We start from the raw sequence: 323 nt of genomic DNA on the forward strand, positions 1-323 counted from the left end.
GCAGCCACCGGAGCGGTGGCGGCCATGGCGGTTTCGGAACCTGGGAGTCGGAGCTGGTCCTTCTGTCCGGAGGTGCCATCCGCCACCTTCTTCACCGCGCTGCTCTCGCTACTGGTGTCTGGGCCCCGCCTGTTCCTGCTGCAGCCGCCCCTGCCGCCCTCCGGCCTCTCGCTGAGATCTGATTGCCTGCGCAACTGGCAAGGTGAGCAGGGCGGGGAAGGGACCCCGGTACCAGTCCTTTTCCTCCGACCTCGCCAGGGCCTGGGCTTCGGCTTCCCAGCACCTGCGCCATCAGTCCTTACCTCCAGCTACTCCGTCCGCAT

General features: G+C 67.5%; 1 protein-coding gene across 4 annotated transcripts in view; it reads left to right on the forward strand.

The window, feature by feature from the left end:
- The window catches only part of RHBDD2 (rhomboid domain containing 2), a 13,658-nt gene that overhangs the window by 1,208 nt on the left and 12,127 nt on the right, over positions 1 to 323 (forward strand). Inside the window, exon 2 of one of the 4 annotated variants that reach the window (XM_011371539.2) lies at positions 57 to 202. In XM_011371539.2, coding sequence (XP_011369841.1) covers positions 57 to 202 — 146 coding nt within the window. Of the gene's footprint in view, positions 203 to 323 lie in introns of all 4 variants that reach the window. The other 3 variants (XM_023537512.1, XM_023537511.1, XM_023537513.1) reach the window with 3 other exon arrangements.

Source organism: Pteropus vampyrus, unplaced genomic scaffold (genome assembly GCF_000151845.1).
Source record: "Pteropus vampyrus isolate Shadow unplaced genomic scaffold, Pvam_2.0 Scaffold193, whole genome shotgun sequence".
NCBI classification, from domain to species: Eukaryota; Metazoa; Chordata; class Mammalia; order Chiroptera; family Pteropodidae; genus Pteropus; species Pteropus vampyrus.